This window comes from Myotis yumanensis, unplaced genomic scaffold, assembly GCF_028538775.1.
Source record: "Myotis yumanensis isolate MYYU_CA2020_CCGP unplaced genomic scaffold, mMyoYum1.0.hap1 SCAF_13, whole genome shotgun sequence".
NCBI lineage: Eukaryota > Metazoa > Chordata > Mammalia > Chiroptera > Vespertilionidae > Myotis > Myotis yumanensis.
The window spans coordinates 16,005,018-16,018,613 of record NW_027223764.1 but is presented as its reverse complement, the minus strand read 5'-3'; the positions used below and the strand labels follow the sequence as shown (position 1 = coordinate 16,018,613).

At 43.5% G+C, this 13,596-nt stretch overlaps 1 protein-coding gene across 1 annotated transcript in view; it reads right to left on the bottom strand.

Annotated features, from left to right (window-relative positions):
* Positions 1–12,983, bottom strand: part of COL17A1 (collagen type XVII alpha 1 chain) — a 48,436-nt gene extending 35,453 nt beyond the window's left edge. Inside the window, exons 1-7 of the mRNA XM_070432344.1 lie at positions 12,784–12,983; positions 7,445–7,507; positions 6,400–6,444; positions 5,289–5,393; positions 3,977–4,108; positions 1,438–1,485; positions 496–531 (exon numbers count right to left, since the gene is read on the bottom strand). Of these exons, the coding sequence (XP_070288445.1) occupies positions 496–531; positions 1,438–1,485; positions 3,977–4,108; positions 5,289–5,393; positions 6,400–6,444; positions 7,445–7,496 (418 nt within the window). The 5' untranslated portion in view covers positions 7,497–7,507; positions 12,784–12,983. The remainder of the gene's footprint in view (positions 1–495; positions 532–1,437; positions 1,486–3,976; positions 4,109–5,288; positions 5,394–6,399; positions 6,445–7,444; positions 7,508–12,783) is intronic.
* Between the last annotated feature and the right edge of the window lie 613 nt (positions 12,984–13,596).

The window sequence follows — 13,596 nt, the reverse complement described above, 5'->3', positions numbered from 1 at the left end:
TTCAATAAGGGCAGCTTGCCCGGTACCATGTTTTCCGACTATAGCCTTATCCATGGGCAGATGTGAAGAGTGCAAAACTGTCACAGAGCCTTTTGTCCCCAGGGATAATTGGAAAAAGAAGGGCTTTTGCTCAGTTTTGATGCATAAAGGCATTCACAGCACCTCTTGTTAAAGTCAACCAGGAGATTAGAAGTGAAACAAGATGTAGTGCCAGCATCTTCAGACAATCCACAGCAGAACCAACTACTGCCCAGATGGTTACCAGGTGTTTTTATTCCTGTCTCCACGTGCTCGTTAGATTACAGTCAGATCTACCCTTCCCATCCTGGTGGAGCCAGCAAAAGATTCCCAGGATGCTGTAGGCCCCTTGAGGGTAGAACCAGGCCTCATTTATTCTTTTGCACTCCTCCCATTTCCCGGCTCAAGGCTGGACACGTTAAATGCTCAGAAAATACTTGTTGATTGAACTGAATTGAACCCAGAGATAGAGCTCACCTCGTGTTTGGCTACGTCCTCTGGTTGCAGAAGATGCTGAGAAACAAACAAACAAAAGTTATCTTAGGCACAGATAAGAGGTGATGTGCTAAATATTTTTGATGTGGGGGTAGAACTATTTGGGTTGGGGGAGGAGCTGGTTTTCACAGTATATGTTTTCCAGATAGGTGTCCTTATGGATAGTGGATGTTTAATAAATGATGACCGTGTAGCCAAAAGGCAGAGAAAGTTTTGCAAGGCCCCCAGTGCATTTAAGGTGTTAAGGTAGCTAAATGAATGTTAAGTTAGCTCACACTTGAGTGTTAAATTAGCTGAGGTAATTCATTTAGGAGCATGATCCATTTGGACTAGCTCCCTACACACTGATCAAATGTTATCAAAAGACTGCCAGACCTTTAGTTTTTTGTTGAAAGCAAACAAATAAAATTATAACCACTGTATAATCAATGATCATATCAATTCATATGCACAGTGAGAATCCAAGAATGTGGATGAAAGACGTAAGGCCAGAAGATACTTGGGTTTCATGTGTCCCACCATGTGCCTCTTAGAAGCCTGCTGTGGTGGAAGTGCTGGGCTGTTTGGCATGTGTGTGTTCTGAGCCCCACTCCTCTTTGCTGGGAGGTCCCTATGGAAGGAAATAAATCCTACAATTGTTGCTTGGCCTTAGGGCTTATCTGTCCATGCCTGAGCTTTGCATGAATAGCTTGCTATTTCGGTAGCCTCACGAGCAAAGACTGCAATGATCCCCATAAATGTTTCAGGATGAAAAGCAAGAGGAAAACAGGTCAGCAGAGGTTAAACTCTTTTAGGAGAATCCATTTAACTCAAGATGTTCCTTCCCCTACCCCCCCCCCCCGCCCCGTCCACCCCCCCTGAGCCCCCGGCCCTTTTCCAGTGCCTCATTTGACCATTTCTTCAGGAAATAAGGAGGGGACATACCAAATTCCTTCCGAGGGTACTCTGGAGAAGAGTTGCCACTGGAGCTCCCTGGAGAGAGGACAAAACACTCAGTACAGGCACACCTCGCTTTATTGCTCTTCACAGGTGTTGGCGTTTTCTACAAATTGAAGGCAAGACCCTCCACCAGCAAAAAGACTACGACTTGCTTCATTGCAATTCTTGTTTCATTGAGGTGGCCTGGCCTGGCACCAAACTCGCAATATCTCTGAGGTCTGCCTGTACAATGATCACTTGAACCCAAACAGCTTCCGAGAGGGTGCTGCCGGGTACCCCTTTATGAACCTTGCGGCCTGCGTGTTCAGGAGGACAACAGGTGCTCTTCAGCGAGCTCCTGACTTACACCCGCTTTGCCTATCGGACATGGTTGTGGCCCTTCAATCTGGTTCCTGGGCTACTTCAGTGGGGCAAGGATTGAACAAAGGAAGGTAGGAGTCTTTTTTGTTTTTACTTCCTCAACTGTTTGCCCCATGCCAGTGCTGGTGAAGGTGGCCTGGCCCTGTAGATGTGCTGTTATCTAGAGTGTCTCTGACCTTGTGAAGGTCATCCTGAGTGCGGACCCTGTAAAAATGAAGGTACTAGCCCCTGTGTAGGCCCAACACCAGAAAGCACTGTGGTGACACCATGCTCTTAGCCTGGATTTGTGGCTCCCCAAGACTCCCTGGCAGTTCTGGTCTTAAGTCAGTTACTGGGGGTACCCATCCCTAATCCTGCTTCTCCAGTCACTATTAGACCCATTTGCTGTCTGGCTTGTCTGTTTTCCACTAAACCTGCTTCTGCAGATCACCAGACCTCCAGTAGCCTCCTCCTGCCTTCTCCTTCTTGACCCTGAGCACTTTCTTGTACTGACTTCAATGACGCCGCCTATACCTAGTCTCCTGCTCCCCTCAAAATATCTTCTTCCTCTGTATCCCCAGCTCTTTTTCTCTTTCTTCCCCAAACTTTACCTTTCTTTGCTCTCTTCTGCTTTTTACACTCTCTTCCTCAGCCAACTCCTTCAGTTTTCCACCTTCTACTAACATCTCTTGGTGAATGACTCCAAATGGGGTGTTTGGCCCTGACTTCTTCCATGAGCTGAAGTCCTATGAGTCCCTCTATCTGCTTGGTAACCCCAGCTGAAAGCCCTGCCAGTAGTTCTATTTAAGGACCCAATAACTGAACTCACCTGCGTGAACTCCCTGCTGTAATTGTTAGCACCAACATGAACCCAACCACCCGTGTTTCTAATTTCAGCAGAATCACTAACTCCTTTTTCTTCCGTTAAAATAAAAAAACAAAGGGAGACCAGCCTTAAAAATCCCCTGAACAGACAAAACTAGATGAATCACTCAAGCAAAGCGTAATTTAGCTAATTTTAAAAGATGAACTAAGTCACCTCTTGCTTATGCCTCTAAAAATCATAAGCAAAACTGAAACTGTTTTTCAAGGTTAATATGAGGTAACCACTGACCAATTCCCTATCACTTAAGGAAATTCTAACAGTATAATCAGTCACCATGAAAAATAAACTACATAAGCTGCTTTGTAACAATACAACCTGGAGCCTCATTCCATGTTTGGCTTGAGTGCTCTCAGCCTGCAAACTGTCTTTTTGGTGTGTACACAATACACTGTTACTAACTAGTATTTTAGTGATTCATTGGTTTTACTTCTGTAATTTCTGAACTTTTGACACTCCCCTTTTCCCAACATTTAATCAACTGTCAAACTGGCCAATTCCCCTTCTGCAATACCTCTTCCCTCCAGCTCCTCCTCTCCTCTCCCACGGCCACCACCCTGGTCTCAGCCAAGTTTTCCCTTCCCTGGACTATTGAGCACAGTCTAACATGTCACCATGTTCAGCCTCTTTCCTCCCTATTTTTCCTGCATGTGGCTTTCAGAGTGCTAGTCCTGGACCTCAAATATGATCGACTCTTTTGCTCAAAAAATCTCTGTGGCTTCTCACTATATACAGAATAAAGTCCAAACATCTCAGCCTGGCACTCATGCTGAGTCCCTCAAGCCCGCCCTCTTACCTAAGCACCACGGGCCTGACTCTACTGCCTGTCCTTGCTGTGCTGCTGCTCCCGAAGCCTGGAGTACCCATCCCTCCACCTCTGGGTATCAAAATCTTCCACATCATGAAGGCCCAGCTCACAGGCACCTTCCCTAGAGACACTTTCCTGGAGACTCAGCTTGAAATGATAATTGCCTTGTACTTTGTATTATGGTTTTTATCTGTCATCTTAACTTGTCTGTTTAGACTACAGATTCCTTGAAGACAAGATCCATTTAAGCCTCTGGTTCATTTAAGCGTCCCTCAAAGCATTCTGCATGGTGTCAAACACATGGTAGATATGTGATAAAATACCACATGAGAAAGTGACTAAATGAATGAATGAACGAAGGGATAATGTCAGTCCTTAAAAGACATGAAGGAAGGGTGGAGAGAAAGGTGAGGGGGCAGGCCCAGGTGAACACAGGTGCCAATTCGTCAAAGGATGAGTGAAGTTACTGGGAAGAGAGTGGTTCTCTCTCATACCTTCGTATGTTCCATGGCGGCTGATGTGAGTTTTCCTTTCAAAGGTTGAGCCTGGTGAGTTGGGCAGAGTGGAGGCAGGTGAATGAGCCCTCCTGTAACTGGAGGTGGAGGCATTGCCTCGGGTGCTTCCACCTGCAAACCAGAAAGAGTGTCAGTCCTCATAGCACTTCAGCGGATTGGCAGCCAGTTACCTTAACCACGTGCACCAGGCTGCTCCGAATGAAAGAGGGCCCCACGGAGGGGCCAGAGGACATCAGCACTGAAAGGCTCCACCCCACATTCACTCGGTGCTCAGAAATGGGGGTAGCGTCATTGTTCCTGCCCTCCCTCCCCAAGCTGGGGGTCCTTGATGCACATAGCTGCAGTGTATGGAAATGGAGGGGCTTTGGCAGGGTTGTTCTTGAAGACCTGGCACTAATCTGAGCTCACTGCCGGAGAGACTAGTAGAACATAATCCCATGTGGGAGGTTCCTCAACAGATGAAGGCAGGCGCTTCTCTTGGTCAGCCTGACCATTTGCCTGCCTTGGGTCTTTTTTTTTTTTTTATAATATATTTTTTATTGATTTCAGAGAGGAAGGGAGAGTGAGATAGAAACATCAATGATGAGAGAGAATCATTGATCAGCTGCCTCCTGCACACCCCCTGCTGGGGATTGAGCACCCCAGGCATGTGCCCTGACTGGGAATCGAACTACGACCTCCTGATTCATAGGTTGATGCCCAACCACTGGGCACACCGGCCAGACTTGGGTCTTCTTCTTTAGTGTCACTCCAAGATTTTTAAATTGAATTGGTGGGCTATGTGTGTGCTTGCTTCCCCCCTATGCCTTGTTTTGTTTTGCTTAGTTTGAAAGCTACCATGAAAGAGTGGTTCATGGGGAACAATGGGCTGATGTTGGGCGCTTCCCAGTGGAAACTCGCAGGGTGTGGGATCAGATTCCCTGCACACAGTGACCCAGTCCTTCAGTTTCCTTAGTGGTTGTTGTTAATTCAAATTGTAAGCCCTCAGATGTGCACACTCTTCTCTAAAGGAGATGGCTTAAAGAGTGACTCAGGGGGGAAGGAGCCACCTCCCCACGAAGCCTCCTTAATTAATTATTGTTATTAATATTAGGGAAGTAATGAAAGTTGACCCCATTTTAGGTCGGCATCAAATGCAGATGATGTGAAAGTCTCACTTTTTCTGGGTTCGGTGTCATTTACATGGTCTTTGGGTCATTTGGGGATGGATGACAGTTTGGCCCCTCTCCTTGCAGCACTCAATCCCAGTCTGCTCTTCCCCCACCCTCACCCCCCACCAGCAGGCACTTACTTGAGTTTATGTAGCCACTGCTGCCATGGGTCAGGCTCTGTTTCTCCAGCCGGCTCCCTCCACTGAGGGAGCCCGTTTTAGCATAGCCATTGGTGGTCCCCCCTTCTGTAGAGACAAGGAGCAGGTGATCATTTCTGGGTGGAGTCAGCCCAGAGGGTCCTTTATCCCTTGCCCCTTGGAAGCCTTCCCTAGCTTCCCAACCATGACCCTCATGGTTTGGGCTCCCTTTCCCACCAAGCTGCCAGGCTCTCATTTCATTTGTTTCTGATACAAATGTTAAAAAAGGAAATATTCCACCCGATTTAAAAAGGATGTCTTCTGGGTGGAGCATTGCAAGTCATTTATTAGGGAAATTTAAATATTAGACATGGTAGCAAATGATGAAAAAGCTCCTTGAGGCCAAGGGTCTGGGCTGGGCTTGCTTTTTTCAAATGCCTGGTCAGTGCCCCAGGCATGCAGCCCCGAGCATTGTTGGAGGGACTGGGAACAGCTCTGTGTTGCCAGTTTCCCATCCGGCAGCCCATCATACTCCAACCTCCCATGTTGATGGGTGGGATTTCCACACTCCTCCGCCTCTGGGTGCCAGGCTTCCTGAGAGGGGCAGGCGAAACTCTAGGGCTCAGACCTCCATTACAGCATCCACTACACATAAAGACCTCCCGAGGAAAATGGAGACTCAAACAGAAACCTCACTGGTGGTTCCCTGCTCCCACCCCATGCTCAGGGGGGATAATATCTTCAATATTTCAGTTTCCAGATCAGGAGATTCTATAGAGACTGAAAGTAGATTTGTGGTTTTCAGGAGCTGGAGAGAGAATGGGGAGTGGCTACAAATTGCCATGAAGTTTCTTGTTGGCAGGATGAAAATGTTTTAAAATTTGATTGTTGCGATGGCTGCACAACTCTAAATATACCAACAACCATTGAACTATACACCCCAAACTGTGAATTTTATGGTATACGAATGGACGTCAATATAACTGTAAAGAAAAAAGAGATTTCAGGTATTTTGGATTTGCTCTACTGGAGCATGAGTGCCGCTGGGAAAGGTTAGGCGCAGAGTCCTTCACACATAAGTCACTGAGAAGAAGCTCTCAAGATAGTCACTTACTTGGCGGTAAGGATGTGAGTCTTGTAGTTACTGTTTCGGTGATAACTAGGAAAAGACAAGGAAAAGATCAGATCTTATGTAAGGCACTGAAATCCCTGTAGTTTAGCAAGATCTCATCTGTCATAGGCTCAGCGCATTAAATTCAGTTCCTCAGAGATTTTTGTATATTGTGCGATAAGGTATATGATCTTTCTCACTATACATGAAAATATGTACAATAACAATGAAGTTTAGTGTACCTGGAAAATACGTTTATATCCCTTTGGAACCAAAAGGAGGTAGCTATCCATTGATTTGAAAAATGAGTTGTCATGGCATCAATATCACTCGTTTAACTATTACATCCAGTCCAAGCTTGGATTTGCCTTTGAAGGAGAATCAGCACCTCAAGTCACTCTCAAGTGTCTCAAGTCACACTCTTTCACTGCACTGCACTGCCCTTACAAATGGTCACCCAGTCCAGCTGGGGCCCATGCATCATCCTGGCTGAGTTCACTGGGAAGTGGATAATTACCTTGCCTTTTTAAAAATAAATTTGAGGGTGTTTCAAGGACATCATAATTCATTCTAAAATCTGCAGGACCATTCCTGGGGAGGTGTAGCCCTGCCTTATCCCATCCACACTCCAGGACTATATCCCTAAATAAGGAAATGGTTAAACACACGATAGCAAATTCATTCAACAGAATATTATGAAACCATTAAAAATGCTGATTGTAAAAATTATTCATCAAAATGGCAGTTTTCATCTTTGAAGAAAAAGCAGAACACATTTTGATTACAAGTATGTTAAAATAAAAATAAACAAAAGGAATCTCATGGGAAGGAATCGTTTTTTTTGTTTGTTTGTTTGTTTTTAGAAATACCTTTAAAATGATAGTTGCTTTAAAAAGCCAAAAAGAAAAAAAAACACACACCCTAAATACAAAAACAAAACAAAAAAGAAAAAATAGAAAGAAATGATACAGTAGTTAATGGTGGAACTAGGGATGAATTATTTACTCTTTCCAGATTTTAATCACTTTGGTAATTATCATGCTCTTACTTCTTTCAGTGACTTCGGTGCCATCTCGCTTGCTTTTCTTGGTCACATCCATACCATAGCCACCTGTGGAAAAGCCAAAAACCATAAACAACAATGCCTCTTACTATCACTTTTAAAAAAAGTATATATTTTTTTAAAAGTTTTTTAAAAAAAATATATTTTACTGATTTTTTCACAGAGAGGAAGGGAGAGGGATAGAGAGTTAGAAACATCGATCAGCTGCCTCCTGCACACTCCCTACTGGGTATGTGCCCGCAACCAAGGTACGTGCCCTTGACCGGAATCGAACCTGGGACCCCTGAGTCCGCAGGCTGATGTTCTATCCACTGAGCCAAACCAGTTAGGGGAAAAAAAAAAAAAGTATATTTTTATTGATTTCAAAGAGGAAGAAAGAGAGAGAGATAGAAACATCAATGATGAGAGAGAATAACTGATCGGCTGCCTCCTGCACACCCCCTACTAGGGATTGAGCCCGCAACCCAGGCATGTGTCCTGACTGGATATCGAACTGTGACCTCCTGGTTCATAGGTCAGTGCTCAACCATGGAGCCATGCCAGTCAGGCTTATTATCACTTTTTCTAATCATAGGTCCCTACTATTCAAGCTGAGAACCTAAAACTCTATTCCTGGAATTCAAAGCATAATTCTTTCATGTGCACATTTTTTATGAGTCATCTCTTGTTATTCTTGTATCATTTATAATAGCAAGTAATTTAATAGTTTCAATTTTGATTCTATTCCTTGTACTGAGATCTTATTTTTCAGAATCTAAATGAACAGGCTGCCTGCCCCCTGCTGGGCATTAATACATAGATGATGTGCTGCCTGGACCTCTGACTATAATACTTCCATTCTTTGTCAAAGTAACAAATAACTGAAGGATATCTATCTGTCAAAGCACTTAGTGCTTTCAGCTAACTCATTTTGATGTATCCCATAATGTTCAATCTTCTATATGGAGCTCTATGAATGTAAGACATTTATGCTTTATTATTTAGAGTTTGGGTGTGAGAATGATGTTTGATAGATTGAAATCAGGATAATAATCATGCTAATGGTCATACTTGTATGGAACGTTACACCTTTAACAATTTGAAACTTTCTCTTTATAACAAACTAGCCCTAGTGTGCTTTTTTGCAGACATAACTAGAAAAATAATATGAAGAAAACGTGTAAAATCTATTGAAAGATGTAAGAATATAAAATTTTCATACATGCTAGCTATGCTCCCCCTTTGTGATTACTCTGCTTCTGGAAAGGAAAATCATTGAGATCTTGTCCATTGTGTCACGGAGTGTGGGTGGGATAAGGTAGGGCTGACATCAAGGGGTGGGTTGGGGCGGGGCTCAGGCCTAAACATGCATGATTATATAGCCCAACTGAGCTCTTGTGGCTGGAGATCCCAGTTTCAGGTTCTGGAAGAACTTGAAATCTGGCGTTCCCTTTGGTCTTCTTCCCCCCACACCCCCCAACCTGTCCTTCCTCCCAGATTATTTTTTGGATAAAGTTTAAATTGGATTCTAGAATTCTGGGGCAGGCCACTTCTGCCCAGGACACCCCTTGCTCAAAGATCTCTGCTTTCAAGCTTTTTTTCTTGCCTGGTGACTTTAGTGCCTAATACCATCATACTTTTACATGCCCCAAAAAACTATTTTAATTTATTTTTAAAATCAGAAGGAAAAATGGACACACTCCAACCTTGATTACCTTATTCCAATGCAGTTATAAAATAAATACAATTTTTAAAGTTTGGTTGTTGTTTTTTTTTAACGGAGGAAGGGGTCCCAAAGGCAAAAGTGTCTAGGACCCATGAAAGTCATAATTAACCCTGAGTAACTTCCCACCTTGAAAAGCAAGACCACATGCAACCACCTGGTAGGGTTAACCAAGATCGGCACAGCTAGCTTCAGGGCTGGGTTGAATGTGCCAACTTCTTGCTCATCGAAGTTTTTTAAACGCAGCTCTAGGCAAGGAATGAAGCATCATGGAAAAACTCCTAGGTGGATCTGAGAAGCCACAGAAGGCCTTCTTGTAGGTATGTGCCCCAAAGCCTAGAGGAAGAGCCCATAAACAGTTTAACAAGGGAGTCCAGCCTCTCTGGAAGGCCAGACCTGGCCTGTGACTCAGTCTGCATTCCAGCAATAACCTGTAACTGGATATCCTCTTTGAAATCCTTTGTTTAAGCATTAATTGCTTTGGTACCTCTGAAGCCCCTCTCCACTTAAAAAAAAAAAAGTTGGTCATTAGCTGTGAACCATTTTGAAGATTAACATTCAATGCACCTGGCTGCCGATGGGTGCACCTAGAGTGGCACCTGAATCCATAGGAAACATTATCCTGAAAGGAACTGTTTATAACAATCCATGGAAACTTTTACTTCCCACAAATGATTGCTTACTTTGATTCTTTAATGAAAGTTGCTGCCAGCAACTATAAATTTGGGATGGGATGGGTTTATTCCACTTGTGGCCATCAAGGCAGGCTGATGACCTTTTGGTAAGAGCTGAAGTGTCTAAGTAGCAAAACAGGCAAGTGTTTTCTTGTTGCTTCTATACCCAGAAAAATAACAGACTTTCCTCGCCCTCCCCCGCCCTCCGCCCCCCCATCTTTTTCTTAAATCCTAATTACGGAGCCCTGAGATCTGCAGCAAAAAGCCAAGGGTTTCCCAACTTCCAGAGGGCACAGAGAGACATCGTGCTAAGAAATCAGATGCCCTTCTTCAGAGTCTGGGGTGGGAGGGCACATACCTACAAAAAGGCCTTCTGTGGCTTCTCAGATCCACCTGGGAGTTTTCCCATGAGGCTTCATTCCTTGCCTAGAGCTGGGATAGAATGTGGCCTAGGTGGGTGCAGGATAGCCCCTTGCCTCTCTCTCAGCCTGAAGCCCTTCAAGTGTGTGTCCCATGGCCAAACAGAATGACTTCTTGGGCCTGACATGTACAAGATGGAACTCTGTTGACTTTGCCAAAATTCTCCCAGACTGATAGTCTGAAGTGGCAGGAAAGTGTTGGGAGATGGATTCCTTTAAACCAAATGTGAGAGGAAACTTGCCGTAAGTGGGTTATCAAATGGAAAACGAGGGGTTGAGGCACAAACCTAGACTGGGATCATCCTGTGGGATCTACAGTATTTCCACAAGACTTCCTTTTTAAACATTTTAAGTGCCGATGGATTTAAAAAGCGTAACTAACAGTAGCGAAAGGAAATTACATGCCCAGGCACAAGCCCAATCCTGTCTTTCTGAGCAGTGCACTCTCCTCCAAAAACACTACTTAATGGAAGCACAGTCAAGTAGAATAGTTTTTAACTTCTTGGATGTCTGGGCCGCTTCACCAGAAGGATGAGAACTTCACTCAAGTTGTTAATTTCAGAAGTGCGCTCATTTCCCTCTGCAGCTCTAAGGGGCTGCCTCAGGTTATTTCATAGTTAATGCTCTGCTGAACTGATCCCATGCCATTTTCTGATGCAAAAAAAAAATGCAATTTCAAAATCATTTTTCTACCTCTTTGAGTTTTTTCTTTTCACTTCATTTAAATGATGTCACATCCACCTAAAACTAGTCCAATGATGATGAGGTGTAACACACACACACACACACACACACACACACACACACACACAAGCAAGGACAGCAATAGAAAGCCATGGCATAGACCTCATCTTATTCTAATGGCTCATTAAACATCTTGGTCTTTGATACAAAGAAGGGACTAGAGAAGCTAAATGTTTTTCTCTCTATTTTCTATTTTAATAATAAATGTCCCTATACTCTGGTAAGGTATCATAAGTTTTTTGTTTGTTTGTTTGTTTGTTTTACAGCTCTTATTACTCCAATCTCTGTACACTTTAATACAAAACAACAACAAAATGGTCAAAGTATAAGAAAACGACCCACGAGCTACTGATCGATAAACACAGAGGGGACAGCAAAGAAAACCAATGCCCTGGGGTTGATTGCCTCCAAGCTTTTGTCTCTACCCCAGCAATGGGTTGGCCCACTTACAATATTTGGCGTCTTAGGATTTTCAGAGCTTGGGAGTGGGGAAGCTTGGGCATAAACTTTGTGATTATGCTGCTTGTTTACAGCCATGTTTGGGTAAACCCTACTGCTGTTAATAACAACAAATGAGCCAAAGCAGGCAAACACAGATTTCTTTGGGTCAGGCATCATCTAAGAATGTGGTCAGTTCTCAGGTTGGATTGGTTTCACTAAAATAAAGAGTTTCTATCTAAGCTTAAATCAGAACTGTTCACTTTAGCTTTCCCCATGTAAACTCTGCCCAGATTTTTGGGGTGTTTTGAAGGGGCTGAGAGTAAAGCAGGCCCCTCTGATTCTCTGAAGGGGCTGGCCTCCTGCTTTAGTTTAGTTGTGACTTAGCTCTGTGCCTTAGGTCTAAGAGGTGGGAAGGAACTATTCTGCTTTTCAAATGAAACTCTTTATAAAATCTCACTACATTTTATGGACAGAACAAATCCAACCAGTAGGCTACTGATGAACTGCTTCTCAAAAGAAGTGGTGTGCCAGAGGCTTTGCTTATTCTTCAGAAAGTAAAGTAGTAATTTGTCAGTTAGTAGTTAATGTGGTCCAGTGGGACTCCTAAGCTGGTAATTCTCATCCCAAAATTATTTTGGGGGCCCAAATTGGCCAGTTAAAGTATGAACACACACGATTTTTTTTTTTGTTTTTTTGTTCTACATTTGACTCCAGGAAATTCCTGGATTAATTATATCATTGCAGATATTTCACGCTACTTTAGATTAGGCAAGTAGTAATTTTAGAGTGTGGTAAACAACAATGTTCACCCAGCGCCTTTAGCTTAACCAGAACCTGGCAGCACAGAGGCCTGGGCAGCACATCAGCTCTGAGCGCTCAGGGGCTGCTTCCTGAAGGCTCCCCTTACCTACACTTCACCTCTGCTGTCAGGGGAGAGAGGGAAAGAGAGGGAGTGGGGAGAACGAGAGAGAATGAAAGAGAGGTTGAGAGAGAAGAAATCATGAACTCTTATCATATTTTAATAAAACAACTTAACACAAGCCATTTTATAACACTGAAAATAATACAAAAAATTCTGGCACTAGAGCCCAGTGTATCTTAATTAGCCTTTTTCTTCTCGTTACCACTGATGAATCTTTCTTGTTGATCCTTTAAAAGACTTATCCTAAGCAGAATGCATAAACCGAAGTCATCACTTATGATCAATTAATCACGTCGACGAGAACACTTGAAATTCAACAACTTTATCTTATTTTCTCCAACAAACATTTAAGTTCTAAATGGCAAATCTCAAATCAAAGTCTCAGGCAAAGGGAGAAAAGTCAAAGTCTTCCTGTTACTTACCTCGTTTGAGATTCTGAAGGAATGGGAAACAACTTTGAATAAATCCCCCTGCTCTCTTCCCCTGATGTTTTCTTCTAGACGTTTGCAGTTCCCACTTTTTTTATCCAGACCCAGCCAAGGTGTGTTAAAGCTGAGTGATCTTTCAGAAATGTTTGCTTCTTCTCCCCCCTTGTTTCTTTCAGTCCTTTGCTCCCAGACAAGTCCTGACAAAGGTGTGTCGTGGTTTACAGCGTTACTCCACCCTCCCAATTATCTGACACTTGCGGGATTAAAAAAAAAAAAATCTGCCTCCAGGAATCAAACTTTATAGGAGGCAGAAATTTTCTCCTACCTGTTTAGGAGGATTAACCATTTCTGGGCCCATGAAGAAATGGAACTAAGGTCAGTGTAAAGGAAATTCCCTTGTATTACTTCTTACCTTCTTTAGCCAGAGAACTGCCACAACTTGGTATTCCCCTTCCTCACTGCCATGGAATACTCAAAATCCCAATAGGCATGATCCGTGGTACAGCTGGGCATGTAGTGGCCTGTGGTCAAGTCATCTGAGTCCCAGGAGAACTGTGAAGTTGGCATGATTGATGTTCGAGACCTTTGACCTCTTTCCCCCATTCTGACCCAAGCCAGGTCAAGTCCACCTGGAAGAAACAGTAGGTGAACTAATTTAGAATAAGATGTTACTGATGGAAAATGTGGAGCAATTGGAATGGGCATTCATTTTTTTAAATATAAGGCAACCTGATATGGTGATGCTGACTCCAAAGAGTGACATGTTAGTCACAGGATTTCAGGCATGTAGCCACCTAAATAATGGAG